This window comes from Arachis stenosperma, chromosome 1 (genome assembly GCF_014773155.1).
Source record: "Arachis stenosperma cultivar V10309 chromosome 1, arast.V10309.gnm1.PFL2, whole genome shotgun sequence".
Lineage (NCBI taxonomy): Eukaryota > Viridiplantae > Streptophyta > Magnoliopsida > Fabales > Fabaceae > Arachis > Arachis stenosperma.
In genome coordinates this window covers 665,850-678,917 of record NC_080377.1, presented here as the reverse complement: position 1 = coordinate 678,917, position 13,068 = coordinate 665,850, and the positions used below count along the sequence as shown (strand labels likewise).

The 13,068-nt window shown below is 40.3% G+C and overlaps 1 protein-coding gene across 1 annotated transcript; it reads right to left on the bottom strand.

Moving 5' to 3' along the window:
* Window positions 1-11,073: 11,073 nt before the first annotated feature.
* Window positions 11,074-12,197, bottom strand: LOC130964828 (uncharacterized). Its single transcript, XM_057889904.1, has 2 exons — window positions 11,987-12,197; window positions 11,074-11,951 (listed from the first exon to the last, which is right to left on the bottom strand). Exons 1-2 carry the CDS (start codon window positions 12,195-12,197, stop codon window positions 11,074-11,076), a joined length of 1,089 nt encoding a protein of 362 aa, XP_057745887.1.
* Between the last annotated feature and the right edge of the window lie 871 nt (window positions 12,198-13,068).

The window sequence follows — 13,068 nt, the reverse complement described above, 5'->3', positions numbered from 1 at the left end:
GAACTTTCAACATGTTCAATTTTCATACCTTGGTCATTACCTCCATAGACTTTCTCTGCACCTTCATAATCAAATCCCCTTATGAGATTTTTTTGGTCAAACGTGATGTGCATGGTGGGAGGCCCTAGAGTCAGGGTACCACACCGTATCTGGAACTGTCGAAGGCAGTGCAAGGAATGCTTGTAGAATGGGAGATGATGCTCTTGAATTCTGCATTTGTGGCCTTATTCCTGGGTAATTTTGTTGAGTTCTTTGTGAGATCGAGCCATTGTGGAACACCATTAATGGTGGTTGTGTCATGTTTAGTGGTTGCATTTTTGGATTCATGAATTCCTGATCAAATCGGTGAAAGCATTGCATTACCATATGGCCAACCTTTCCGAAAAGCTGGCATTGAGGCATGTTGCCTTGCCACCAAGACGCATCTGCCTCTAGTACCTTGAAATCCTCTTCTACTGCTATAGTTGTTGTAGTTTCTTTCTTATGATCTTTCTTGACTCTCATCTCTTTGTGTTACCTTTGCTTGAACCGGTCCAATATTTATTCTTTTGAATCTGTCTAGCAATTCTTCTTGTGTTAGCAGTTGTGATTCAAACTCGCTTTTCAGACATTTGGTCGATTTTGCCGTTTGCCATTCTGATGAAGGCACTATATTCTTCATTGAGTCCTCCTATTGCAGCTTCAATGTACTTTTCACTGGAAAGTGGTGCTCCTAGTGCATTCAGTGCGTTTGCTACTTGGTTGATTTTGGCCATATACTCACTGAATGTTGAACCTTGCTTATTGAATGATTTCAACTACATTTTCAGTTGTTTAATTTTCGATTTGACTCGAGCTTCAAAGTACTCTTCAAGAACATTCCAGATCTGATATGCTTATTTATACTCCACTACTCGAATGACGAAGTTTGACTCCATGGATGCTATGAGCCACGCTACAAGCCATTGGTCGATTTTGCCGTTTGCCATTCTGATGAAGGCATTATATTCTTCATTGAGTCCTCCTATTGCAACTTCAATGTACTTTTCACTGGAAAGTGGTGCTCCTAGTGCATTCAGTGCGTTTGCTACTTGGTTGATTTTGGCCATATACTCACTGAATGTTGAACCTTGCTTCTTGTGTTAGCAGTTGTGATTCAAACTCGCTTTTCAGACATTTGGTCGATTTTGCCGTTTGCCATTCTGATGAAGGCACTATATTCTTCATTGAGTCCTCCTATTGCAGCTTCAATGTACTTTTCACTGGAAAGTGGTGCTCCTAGTGCATTCAGTGCGTTTGCTACTTGGTTGATTTTGGCCATATACTCACTGAATGTTGAACCTTGCTTATTGAATGATTTCAACTACATTTTCAGTTGTTTAATTTTTTATTTGACTCGAGCTTCAAAGTACTCTTCAAGAACATTCCAGATCTGATATGCTTATTTATACTCCACTACTCGAATGACGAAGTTTGACTCCATGGATGCTATGAGCCACGCTACAAGCCATTGGTCTGGATCTCCCATTCTGTGTATTTTGAAGTCTCTATTCCACAACTTTGATATGCTTCTAAGGTGAACTTGACTGGGATGTTTATTGGATCTAGGTGATTTCTGTAGTTTGTTAACTTTGATGCATGCTAACGCTTGCTTCTTCTACGCTTTGAAATTGCTATCGTGGAGTTTTATGGCCGAGAACGCAACGAAGGCATTCTGACTGAGTGGGCTTGTTGGAGCTCTAGCGATTGGCGTGGTGTTGTGGTTGTTGTCCATGGATAATTTGTACTTTGTTCGATATTATGTAATACAAAAGAAGGTAAACATTTCACACATTTCCTCACAAGACCATATTGCAGACACACTAACAAAATCACTGTCAAGCAATTTCATATCAAAGTTCAAAATTATGGAAAGAAGTGTGAAGATCCCAAGGAGTAAAACTGGTGAAAAGAGCATAGAAAATTCAGACAGAGTTAATGATAGAAGTCTCAATAGTAGGGCTGAAGTTAGTAATAGAAGTGTCAACAACAATGTTAGAAGTCCAAGTAGTCGGGTAGATATTGGTGATAGAAGAAGTGAGAGTGAGAAGCATGTGCAGCAACCAAAAAGTTAATTAGCAAGTCTGCTTGTATGTCCAACTCAGCACAATTAATTAGAATCCGTTAAGTAATTCTATATATAGTACAAATTTATAAACTAAAATTTAGTTAAAAAATACAGATTCAAAACCACTCAATACAATAGCTCTTTCTCTTCTTCATTTCTCTCTCTTCCTTTATTTTTTTATTCATCATTTCTTTATCATCTCAGTTTCTGATACCTCACAAAACTAAAGAAAAAAAAGAACATCCATAAAATGAGACACATATTTTATTGTGATACATGCAGGCAAGTAGCTTACAAAATGAAAGACATTAATAAACAAAATAATACACTCTCTTCCATATATGGATGGCCATATATTTTTTATTCATAAGTGTAAGAATCGAATTTAACACAAAAACTAATGATATATAAGTCTTTTCTCTAAGTAATCATTTTTTTAGGTGAATTCTATGGTGTAGAAATAAAATTTTTCCTACACATGAGAAAACTAACGTGGCATGGGTTTATGAGTGATACCTATCTCTTGCTATTATTGTAACACTATATCACACAGAGCTTTACACCTAGAATGTAAAATAGAGGTGGTGTGGTATTACGACCTCTAAAATAAAAAATATATAATAATATTGAAGAAGATACAGTATATGAGGAGTTTTGAAAAACGGATAAAATAGAATCGTAAAATAAAAAGTGCAACGCTCCAGAACCAAGATTACTTGTGTGTGAAGAAACTAAGGTTCAAAGGCATAAATAAACAGAAAATAGGAATAGAGGATTAAGAATACGAAATAACAAGCTCCTAACTTAGCCTACGAAGCTAAGGCTGGCCGGAGAATACTTACAGAAGCTCCAGACGCCTACCAAGGTACCTATCGACCTGCATCTGAAAAACACAACATTGTATGGAATGAGAACCGAAATTTTTCAGCATGGTAAAGGTGCCACGCACATAAGATATAAGGTCCTGGGAATGCCAGAGGCAATCCTAAAATGCCGACACTCAGATTATAAACCTTAAAGTACTAAACAGAAAACCATAAAAGGGTGGTTATCTAGGGAATTCTAAACCTAGATTAAACTTAATCTTAATACTAAACCAGTTCACCTTTCCTCCGTTTCTCTATTTCCAGTGAGTTTGCAAAGATAGACAAACAGACAATAACAAGCACAGGTGGGAGACAAGTAGTGCAAGTAGCAAATATAACAATTAACATAATATATTCAGTTATGCACTCCCAAATAATGCATAGCAAACAAAAAAACAAAATGCACATGATCTATGCCTATCATATGGCTGATGAGACTCATCTGTCGGTTATCAAGCTAACCCGACAAGCCCGATTTGCTAAACCCTGGACTGTCCCTCGACGCGCATCCCCAAGAGTCTATGCATAGCTTTTTCTCAAATATATAAACTTGCTCAATGGGGGTCAACATCCCTGAGAATTTATAAGTGTCCGGTCACACTTGCGTTGTAGGATCAACAGAGTATCGAGTCTCAACCTGGTACACGTGGTGGCAAGCCATGGTACTTTACCCAGGGAAACTCGTATCTCATATAATCATTTCATATTCATTCATTATCGTTTTATAATCATTCATTATGGCTGTAAATCACTTTATACATCATATATTTGCATCTTTATACATAGTTTATCATAACTCGGAGCAAGTGGAGCGAAACCACAACCCTTGCGTCTACCCGGGGAGCCTCTATGCTAACCAACCTAGAGCAAGTGGGGCGAAACCACAACCCTTGCGTCTACCCAGGAAGTATGTTCTCATGTGTCCAGGAGGAACAAAGGAGGGGATCCTAACCTCTCACCATTTCGCTGGGGGCAATTTTACAATACCAGGAGGAACAAAGAAGGGGTCCTTACCTTCCACCATCTCCTGGGGTCGCACTTTAAAAAAAGAGTGCTCAGATGCAACATTTATTCCTTTCTTTAGCCAGTTTCATAATTGAAATATATATACATGAGCACCCTACTTCCTCATACCTAAATCATCACCTCTCAAACTTTCTTCATCCCCAAGTTACCACCTATTCCTAGCTTCAACTCATTACTAGGCTTACTAACAAAATCTAGGACCAAAGGAATGAAAATAGAGGTTTAAAGATTTGAAATTAAACTTTAAAACACAAAACTCCATTTTTATTGAAATAGGGGTCACACGTATGCGTGGGCCACGCGTACGTGTGGGTGTGCGAAAATCCTTGCTCGCGTGCACAAGCACCCTGCTCGCGTACGCGAGAATCCCAACCCGAAAGGGTTGGTCGCATCGCGTGCAGGTAGTCGCGTATGCAACCCCTTAAAATTAGTATTCGCGTACGCAAACACACTGCTTGTGTACGCAATCAGCCAAACCCGAAGAGTTTGGTCGCGTCGCGTGTAGTGGTCGCCTACGCAAGCTGTGCAGAATTAGCAAAATGCTGAATGATGCAGGATTTTCAATTTTGCCCTCCGAACTTTCGACGTGTATAATGTTTTCGTTTTAAAATATTTTTCATCCATTCTTCGAACGATGTAAACTTCACGGATCCAATTTTCATTTGAAACAAGTTTAAACTAATTTGGGGGTCCGAAAGCCAAGTTATGGCTCGCCAAAGTTCGGTTAAAAATAAGTTTTTCACAAAAACCTCAAACCTCAAACCTCAATTTTCATTAAAACCAAACTTAATTCCCACTTTCTATACATGTATCCAGCACAACAACATACCACTTTAAAATGCCAAAACCTCTACATCTTAGCTTAATCAATTTTACTCTTATATGCACAATTCCATATACAAATTACTCAACTAAACAACAAAATCATTATCCTTCATCACATATACATGTTCATTTCTTAATATCTTGCCAATTATCACTAATTCACCGTATAACATTATATTCCATCACCAACATCAGTTATCAAGCTAAAAATCAACCGAAAATCAACAATTGTTATCAAAGTACTAAACATTTAACACATTCAAACATTCACACCTAGCCTATGGTCATCTAGTCTAAGTTTTCACGAAACCTTACATATTAAATACGAGAACCCTAAACCATACCTTGACCGATTTCCTCGTATAACCCAAGACAACCCCACAAGGCAAGCTCACAAGTTCCACTTCCAAAATCCAGCCACAAGGATTGTTCCAAGAGCTCCAATTCACCAACTCAAACTCCAAATTAACATAAATTCAATCTAATTTACACAATTCACTAAATTAGCACTAGTGTACACAAAATTTGGCAAATCACAAGGGTTTAGAATTTTCTTATCTTACCCATTGATAATTGGAGTATAATCCAACAATTATCTAATGTTAGATTGCACCTAAACCACCAAAATCATCAAACTCACTCAAAACTCAAACCAATTTCATACATAAAAGGGGCACAAAGAACTGGGCATGAATTTGAGAAAGACTTACCACTTTGTTCGAATAGAATTGAAGAGGATTTTGAGACAAACGCATGATCGCAAATAGCTCATCAATTGGAGCTCCAAATTGAAAGATAGAGCAAATTGAATTGAGGACAAGGATTTGGAGTTGTCACACGTTCCTCCCCTTTTCCAAAATGTTTCCAACGTAAATGAGGATGAAGGGGGTAAAAGGGCAGCTGTGTTTGCTTAAGTAGCTGGGTTGAATTCGGCTTTGGGCCTATTTTGGGTTCGGTTCATTCGGTTCGGTCTGTTTGATTTAATTTTGGACCAAATTCTTTAAAATTAATGTCAAAATTATTTTTTTTAATTAGTTCTATATTATTAAACTTATAAAATTAGTATTCCTAATTTCTTTAATTAAAAATAAATTTATTGATTAATTATTCACTAATTTTGCGAGGTTTACAATTATTGTTTTGTTCAGATTTGTCAAGACAAATACATAAAAGTTTAGATTTTGTCTTTTTTAATTAAATATTGATTCTAATGAAACGTTAATTACATATATTTTTGCTGTATTAGGCCGAGAAAAAACAATAACTTTTAGCTATAATGGATTGCTATTAAAAAAAATATATTTTATTGTATTTACTTTATCAATAAAATTAATTAGTTTTTATTAAATATTTTAAGCATTAGATGAATAATGTTAAATACTACAAACTATAAATATTAAAAAACAAACATTCCAATTCAAAATTTAGTTTCTAAATTATTGTGTATAATACCAATTTTTTTCTACATTTTGCATAAAAAATTAATAAATGTTGTTTTTATTTTGGGAGAGTAGCTTAAAATTTTTTATCATTTTTTATGAATAGGTTAAAAAAATTCTTTAGTCCATGAATTATTTACTTTTTTAATTAATTTATAATAAGAATGATAATTTATTTAAAATTATAAATATAACATCAAAGTTAAATTTGAAAAAATGAAAAAATATTCATACGCAAAACTGGAATATAAATAAATATTTATACGCACCAAATAATTTTAAATATTGAATATTTTTAAAATACTCATATGCACCAAATAATTTTAGTTAGGGCAATTTACTAGAATAAACAAAGTGTGTGAAATGTTTACCCAAATACATAAAATGGGATCCTGTTACTTGAATGTGCAAATTCAATTATATGTAATCCGTGGGAGGTTAGAACGGTTTAGGGTTTACACATAAACCGTGGGAGGTTCCCACGGATTATGAACATTGCGTTGCATGCATAAACCGTGGTAGGTTACCACGGTTTATGAAGAGAATGATATGAGCATAATACACGGTAACCTACTGCGGTTTATGAAGAAGTTAGCATATGCATAAACCCCTCTAACCTCCCACGGTTTATGTGTTGTAGTATATAAATATGTAATCCGTTGAAGGCTATCACGGTTCATTTGCTTCACCCAAAAATTTGGAAAGTTGTTGTGTTGAGAGGAGCTTGTGGAAAAGCTTTGAAGGTTTGAAGGAGGAATCCGATGGAGCCAGCGGAGTCTGAGGATCGCTTGTACCGACTAAATGGCGTTGCTCACGTGGCAGGATACCTCGCTGAAGAGGTAAGTAATTATCATTAACATTGTTATTAATATTGCTTGTAATGTTATATATAAATGTTGACATTATGAGCGTTGTTATTTGTCAAATTATTTTTTATGTGTTTATTTAAATCGTTATTCTGATTAATATTATCTATATAAATATTGATATTGTTATGGTTATTGTTAATATAAATGTAAAAATATAGAAATTGACATTATTATGGTTATGGTTAGTAAGAATAATTTATTTTTATTCTTATTGTTATTCCTAGAAAAATTGTTTATATTAATATTGATATTATTAGGATTATTGTTGGTAAAAATATATTTTGTTATGTTTATCCTTATTGTTACTCTGGTTAGATTTTATAAAAATATTAAAATTATTATTGTTATTGTTAGTAGAAATATTACTCGTAGGTTAGAAATTTTTATGACCATGGTTATGTTAGTAGAATTTAATTTATTATTTTTGTTATTGTAGTAATTTTTTATAAGTTATTTTTGATGGTTTTAGTGATGGATTTATGTTGAAGGTTTTTTTTACCCACATTTTGCAGCCTGGTAGGGTTATTAGCGGCGTCAGAAGACAACAGAATATGCCGTTACATGATCGGATTATATCTGGAGACAGCGGGGTTGTATCATTTGGCTAGGCTTAACAGTCAGTGGTTCTGGGTCGATGAGCCTCTCCTTAGCGCATTTATTGAGCGGTGGCGTCCTGAGACGCACACCTTCCATATGCCTTTTGGGGAGTGCAGTATTACTCTGCAAGATGTGGCATATCAGCTTGGTTTGCCGATCGATGGTGAGCCCGTTAGTGGGTGTCTGACCGAGTTTGAGAATTTTTATGGAACACGGTAGGCCAGCATGGGTGTGGTTCCGGGAGTTGTTTGGGGAGTTACCTCCACAGAGTAAAGTTAAGCAGATGACAGTGTGCTACACATGGTTCCATGAGAGGTTCCGGGTTCTCCCAGCAGATGCTAGTGATGAGACCGTGCGTGTATACGCTCGTGCCTATATTCTGATGCTTTTGTCGTCTCAGCTGTTTGCGGACAAGAATGCAAACAGGGTCCACCTTCGGTGGTTGCCTTATTTGGCATCTTTGGACGACTTGGGTAGATATAGCTGGGGCTCGGCTGCGCTTTGCTGGTTGTATAGATGTCTTTGTCGTGGAACAAACAGAAACGTTGTTAACTTGGCTGGGCCGCTTCAGCTTCTACAGTCTTGGATTTTCTGGAGGTTTCCCAGTCTTAGGCCGAGTGGATTTGATAGATTTGGGTTTCCTCTTGCTTCCAGGTTAGGTTTTATTTTTTCGGTTCTTGAATTATTCAACATGATGTGTTATTCTTCATTTTGACATGATTTGAATGAAATTCGTAGGTGGGCCACGTTTATGCCGAGAAACGATGGAGGGGCCCAAAGATTAGCTTCTGCACGCCTTTTGTTGGATCGATTGCGTGTCCATGATGTGAGTTACTTAGATATTGATCTTACTTGCATTGGTTTATGCTATATTTTCTGTTCTAACGACATTGTAACTGCTTTGATACAGTTTCTGTGGGAGCCTTTCTCTTCTGTCGAGGTTGCTGCTGTTATTCATCCCGAGATACTAGTTGAGGAGCACCGTAGGCTTTGGACTGCCCTCACTAGCCTGATATATTTTGCGGCGATTGAGTGGCACCAGGTTGATAGGGTGCTACCACAGTTCGGCGGTGTTCAGCATCTCCCTCAGCCGGCTCTCAACATAGATTGGTTACATGCAAAGGATGGCAGGGTGGTGACCGGTGGTTCCCCACATATTACCGGAGTGGCATCAGTATTGGGACTCTCGGGTTCAGTCAGTCATATGGGTTGATCGAGTCGCTGACCCGGTCCATCATCAGAGTACCTGGATTGGTGGTGCCGTGTGGCGCACAGATTCCTATCCCCGGATGATGCATTCCAGGATCCGAGGCCGATTTTGTTGTCTGGAGGCACGTCATAGAGGGTTGTCCAGGCTCCTCCCAGGGTGCACGTTTACGACAGACCGGAAACAGGCGAGTCGATCGCCGTCGTCGCATAGGCACCAGGACCACGGATCGAGAGTGGCGGGAGTTCGCCCACCGTTTGGAGGAGGACCTCCCTGGACCTGAGCATGGGGATGCAGCGGAGTATCGTGTTCCTCGACGCAGAGCCAGACGTCAGCCTGGGCGGATGGTCGTGCAGGGGCTCGAGGTCCAGGACCATCCGTTGGGGATGATGGCACGCAGCACGCTGTTGGTGAGGATGTAGGTGTTTCAGCGTCATATGGATCAGCGGACGTTCGACGTGGGTAGTAGCTCTCAGCTCTTTGCGAACATGCCTCCACCTGCATTTGCTGAGTTTACTACGGCGGCTGTCGGGATGGAGATCGATGATCCCGTTACTCAGTCAGAGTTCTACATGGATATAGCAGACATGCTCAGGGATGATGATGGTACCCATTATAGGCCACAGATGGCTGATGACCCTGCCCAGTTCCCTGTACAGCAGCCACCGGTTGACGACGTTCAGGGTCAGCTGTTGACCTGAACCAGCCTGCAGCATCCCCGTCTGATCCCTGGTTCACCTTAGGAGGGACACCTGCTTCCGCATTTAGCGCTGTTCCCGGACAGCCATCAGCACCAGCGGCAGATCAGAGGCCGAGGTGACTTAGACGTCCTCCATTGTGTGGCACAGGAGGTCACCTGCTTGGTCAGTTTGACGATGATGATAGTGACACCATTGAGGATTCTGATTAGTTATGTCATATGCTCATGTCTAGTATGAACTTTGTCAGTTTACTTACTCAGCATCTTAGTGAGACTTCTTATCTTTATGGTTTTGTATAATGTTATGTTTATTTTCATGTCTAGTATGAACTTTGTCAGTTTATTTGTACTTGTATAATGTTATGTTTCATTCAGAATTATCATGCGCATTTTAACGATAGAATAGTAAATCAGTTCAAACATATAAATTAAACGCAATTTACTAATACGAAATTAGCGCATTAAAATAACATGTTGGCAGTCAAAGACTTAACCAACCATACATGGCTTAAAAAAACTAAAACCACATAGAACGCATCATAAACGGCATGATCTCTAGGCTTACACTCCTCCAGGCTGTCTTCGCTGGTCACAGTTCCTGCGCGTATGGCCAGGCTGACGGCATAACCCACAGCGCTTAGGTTGGTTCTCCTGAGACTGATCCATACTACCACGGATCCTGGTTGCCCTCGGACGACCCTCCTTTGCACGCCTCAAGTCAGGGTCAGGTATGATAGTAGGCCCTCCATATGGAGGCCATAGTCCTTCAGGGATAGGTGGATAAAAACCCTGCTTGTAAACGTTGAAAACCTCACTCATACGATATACCTCGTGAACATATGACGCCCAATTAAGGCGGGAGTATGCGCAACACGCAATGGCATGGCAACAAGGATAGTGTAGCGCCTGAAAGTGGCCACAGTCGCATGTGTTATCTTTAAGGGAAACCCTATAGCTTCCCAGTGAGAAGCTCCCGGTTGGTGTTGTCTCAGCGACCGTGTACTCGGATTGATGCCTGTCATACAACGTCACCGTGAAGCACCTAGAGTCTCTTATATTCCGATCAATAGCCTTGACCAAGGCCTGACAAAACTCATGCCCAGCACCAATTTGTGCCTCTGCTGCCTGTCCGCGGACCACAAACAGCTGAGCAAGCCTCCCGTAAGTTGACTTAGCCAAAGATGTGACCGGGAGGTTGCGAGTTCCCTTTACACCGAGTTCACACATTCACTAATGTTGGTTGTCATGTGCCCGAACCTTCGACCGCTATCCTCATGTTGGGTCCATTGTCGTACTCCATCCGGTTGGCCCAGTCACACATTGCTGGATTCTCAGTGCGCATGATGTCGAACCAGTAATAGAACTCTGCTTCAGTCTTTGCGTAGGCAGCATTCACAAGCATCCTCCTTGAGTCCTTACCTTTGAACGTAAGGGCAAAATTGGCCGCCACATGACGAATCAGTACGCTCGGAAAGCACGGGGAGGGAGCCAGCCGTTCTCCGGTGCCTCAAGCGCTGCCTTGATTCCATTATGCCTGTCGGAGATAACAAGGATACCCTCTTGAGGAGTTACATGCTCTCGTAGGTTGGACAAGAAGAATGACCACGACTCTGCATTCTCACCCTCCACAAGGGCAAATGCAATCGGCAGGATGTTCGAGTTCCCATCCTGCGCTATTGCCAACAGCAACGTTCCTCCATACTTACCATACAGGTGGGTACCATCAATACTGACAAGGGGCTTGCAATGACGGAATGCCTCAATGCACGGTGGAAATGTCCAGAAAAGTCGGTGAAAGTACACCGTCGACTCGTCAATCTCACCACGAAGCCGAACGGGAGAGGTCTTCAACACCGTGATTGTTCCAGGCATTGTTGACTGGACCCCTAACATCCAACGTGGCAGGTCCGCGTACGACTCTTCCCAATCGCCATATTGTGCCACTGCCTTCTGCTTGGCCATCCAGACCTTCCTGTAGCTAGGCCGGAACCCGTAATCAGCTTCTGTAGCTTGCAAAACCTTTACCGTAACCGCAGCGTCTGCCCTAACCAACGGAAGAATCCTCGCACAGATAACGTGGTAATCCAGCTGGCGGTGATCACTCGAAATAGACGTTGCCAAGCATGTGTGTGGCCCGTTGTACCTCCTAACCTCCCAAGTGCCCTTGCGTGCACGCAGGGCTACTCGAATCAACCAACTACAACCCTTCTCGAATTCCTTGCATTTTCCATGATACTTCAGATGATCTGATTCAATGACTCTGTACTCAACACCTCGCCGGATGCTATAGTCCTTCACACTCAGCACAGCTTCTTCCTTTTTGATGATTGCCCGATCTGAAATTCTGTAGAAGAGCCCCCGACTATGTTACCTCCGTCCTCCTGTTGAGCCAGAGCATCCAAGTTTAGTGTCGAGAAGTGTGGAGGGTACTGTTGAGAGGCAGAACTTGAAGGCATATGCTGCGTATGTGGATTTGCACCTGTGTCATCGTCACTGTCCCCTGCGATATCAACAGGCTCCTGCTCAGAGTCATCGTCACACATTGCGTTCTCTACTCGATCGGGTCCACCAAAGCCTTCCATATAAGTTAACAGGCCACCCCAGTGCCGACATCGTGAGGCTCATGGATTCTGATCTCCGGAAAACTCCTTACGCAATGGAACAAAACCCTAAGATCTTCATCAGCCTTAACCACAAAGGTATCATACTTAACACGGTCGAGACAACTGCGATGGGGATCTTGTAGTATAGTTTCTTCACCCACTTGCTACCAAACACGCCAAGCTTCTGCAAGATGCTGTTCTTCAAATCTGATAAGGAGCTGACGAACTGATGAAAACACTCAGTGGTTCTCTATCAGTGAACTTCACACCCACGCTTTGCTTTTTTTAATTTTGCCACAGCAATGCACTAAGGCTAGAAAACTCTCTCCCTCACCTGACATTGTGAAAATGATCTCTCATGGAGCTTCAGTCACTCACATATATATAGAGTTTCAGTGACTGTAAACCGTGGCAACTTTCAGGGTATTATGCACAACTCTCCTTACACATAAACCGTGGTAGGTCATAGAGGTTTACATTCATCTCTTTTTCCTCATAAACCGTGGTAACCTACCACGGTTTATGCATAGCTTGCTTTCTTCATAAACCGTGGGAACCTCCCACGGTTTACGTGTAATCCCTAAACCGTCCTAACCTCCCACGGATTACATATAATTGAATTTGCACATTCACGTAGGAGGAATCCATTTTATGTATTTGGGTAAACATTTCAACCAATTTGTTTAATTTAGTAAATTGCCCTTTTAGTTATGTTCCAAACTTTAGCTTTGTTTTTTAAGTTTTTTTTCTTATCTTTTTAAATTTAACTTTGTTGTTGTATTTGTAGTTATAAATAAATTATCATTCATACTATAAATCAAAATATTATAAATTAATTTAAAAAATAAAT

Excerpts from the sequence above, each read along its gene's own strand:
- LOC130964828 (XM_057889904.1), bottom strand. The coding sequence starts at position 12,197 with ATGGAAGGCTTTGGTGGACCCGATCGAGTAGAGAACGCAATGTGTGAC. Across the intron at positions 11,952-11,986 it reads GGCTCAACAGGAGGACGGAG|ATCGGGCAATCATCAAAAAG; the intron begins GTAACATAGTCG and ends ACAGAATTTCAG.